Source organism: Podarcis gaigeae (assembly GCF_964106915.1).
Source record: "Podarcis gaigeae genome assembly, chromosome: 4".
In the NCBI taxonomy this organism is placed as follows: Eukaryota; Metazoa; Chordata; class Lepidosauria; order Squamata; family Lacertidae; genus Podarcis; species Podarcis gaigeae.
Window position 1 is genome coordinate 31484992 of NC_139677.1, and position 2366 is coordinate 31487357.

The window sequence follows — 2366 nt, forward strand, 5'->3', positions numbered from 1 at the left end:
ATAACAACAGGGCATAATTTAGATCTGGTGTTGTGGAGTCGCTACAGAAAGGAACAACATCCGGGGTTGGGGGGGGGAGGGTTGTGTGTGTGTGTGTTTGTTTGTGTGTGCGCGCGAGCGTTTGGGTCTCCACAACGCTCCCTTTCTCGCCGTAGCAAGGAAGGATCTCCAACTATCTCTCTGCAATGAAGAAGGCTAAGTGTTCCAGATATGTGTGTTTAAAATAAAGCAAGCCAGGGAGCCTGGGTCTGGGCTGTAGGTGCGTGCCGGTGTCCTTGTGTGCGACTTCGCCTTCCTTCTCCCCCTCCCCTCCCCCACCCCTTCTCTCTCTCCCCCCCCCCCACCGCCTTGCTCACCTCTCCCTCTGCCTGCCTGCCTGCCTGCCTGCCCCTCTGTCTTCTCCCTAAGAATCCCTTTCTCACTTTTTTATTATTTAAAATTTGTGGCGTTGCTGTCGTTGATGGTGATGATGGCGACTGTCTTTTTTGTTTTGTTTTTGTTTTGTTGTCCGTTCCCCCTCCACCTCCCCACCACACACCACCCCCCTCACTGCACGCTCGCCTGGAGTCCGTGGTGGGGCGGCGGCGTATCGGAGTTCACGTTGCCGACCTGCGAGTAGACGTCGTCGGGCGTCTGCTGCTGGATCCCCGGGGGGGTCATGCGCTTCTCTTTCTGCCTGCGGTTGCAAAACCAAACCCTGACCACCTCCTTCTCCAGCTGCAGGCTGTCCGCTAGGTTCGTAATCTCCTGCGCCGAGGGCTTGGGGCATTTCAAGAAGTGGCTTTCCAAGGCCCCCTTGACACTCACCTCGATGGAGGTCCGCTTCTTCCTCTTGCGGCCCTGAGCCGCGATCTTGTCGATGCTGGTGGGGCTGCCCGTCGACGAGTCGGCTTCCTCCAGCCACTTGTTCAACAAAGGTTTCAGCTTGCACATGTTCTTGAAGCTCAGCTGCAGAGCCTCGAAGCGGCAGATGGTGGTCTGCGAGAAGACGTTGCCGTAGAGGGTGCCCAGCGCCAAGCCCACGTCGGCCTGCGTGAAGCCCAGCTTGATCCGACGCTGCTTGAACTGCTTGGCGAACTGCTCCAGGTCGTCCGAGGTCGGCGTGTCCTCGTCCGAGTGCGGGTCGTGGCTGTTCAGGCCGCCGCCCCCGCCCCCGCCTCCCCCGCCGCCGCCTCCCCCGTGGTGCGGGTGCGGGTGCGGGTGGTGATGGTGGTGGTGGTGATGGCCGGGGTGCTCTCCCAGCTCGGGCGTGTCTCCCCGCACCAAGCCCGGGTGCACCAGGCTCTGGCTGCCCGGCGGAGGGCTCAGCATGCCGTTGACCGTGAAGCCGCCGGGCTGCGAGTACAGCAGAGGCTGCTGCTGCTGCTGGCTGGCCATGGAGGGCAGGTGCGCGCCGGCGCCGGCGCCCCAGTGGCCCTGGTGCGGCGGGCCCAGGTGCGGCGGCCGGTGGTGCAGCGCCGCGCCCGAGTGCAGGTCGTCCCGCCCGCCGCCTCCGCCGCCGCCTCCCTTCACGTCGGGCTGCTGCTGCTGCTGCTGTTGCTGCTGCTGCTGCTGTTGCTGCTGCTGCGGGCTCCCCGTCATGCCGACCGGGCTGCTGGCCCAGGGAGAGCCGGCTTCCACGGCGGCGGCGGCGGCTGCGGCGGCGGCGGCGGCGGCGTGGGGCAGCGCGGTGACCCACTGGTGCGCGTGGCTCAGCATATGGCCGCCGTTGCTGGCCGCCATGGCGCCCTGCATGAAGTCGCTCTGGACCATCTTGACGGACGAAGGGTCGCCGCGGTAGCCGCCGCCCGACACCGACGTGACGGCCACGCTGCCCGGCTGCATGCCGCCGCCGCCGTCCGAGTGCACGATGGAGCCCGCCGACAGGATGCTGTTGGTGGCCAGGTAAGGGTTAGACGCCGCCGTAGCCATCGCCGACGCTTTCCCGTCGACCCCTCCACTGCGCTCGCCACAAGCCGCCGCCGCCGCCGCTGCTGCCGCCGCCGCAGCCCAGTAGCGCGCCACCAGAATCCCGCCCGGCTCGGCTGTTTCCTCAGCTCTCCTCAGCCTGCCCGGCCCGCCGGCCGGCCGGCCCCGAGGCGGGCTCCGTGCGCGCGGGTGCGCGCGCCGCCGCCGCCGCCGCTCCTCCTGGGCTCGCGGCTCCTCTGAGGGGAAACACTCCCCACACGCAGACAGACACACACGCGCGGCCGCTTCTCCTCCTTCGCCGGCCCCTTATTGCGATTCACCTGTTCGGGGTTGCCTCAGCGGCGAGAAAGACATTACTGAATCCCTCTCCCTAGATATTGGTAGAAAGAGGGAGGAAAGGAGAAGGAAAAAAAAGAGCGGGAACCGCCGAGGGGAGGGAGGGAGCGAGGTCGGCAACA

General features: G+C 66.0%; 1 protein-coding gene across 1 annotated transcript; it reads right to left on the reverse strand.

Moving 5' to 3' along the window:
* Positions 1-356: 356 nt before the first annotated feature.
* Positions 357-2014, reverse strand: POU3F3 (POU class 3 homeobox 3). The gene has a single exon (XM_083735619.1). It carries the CDS (start codon positions 1909-1911, stop codon positions 547-549), a length of 1365 nt encoding a protein of 454 aa, XP_083591745.1. The 5' UTR covers positions 1912-2014; the 3' UTR covers positions 357-546.
* Between the last annotated feature and the right edge of the window lie 352 nt (positions 2015-2366).

Bases quoted from the DNA above. Each gene is read 5' to 3' on its own strand.
- POU3F3 (XM_083735619.1), bottom strand. From the start codon at position 1,911: ATGGCTACGGCGGCGTCTAACCCTTACCTGGCCACCAACAGCATCCTG.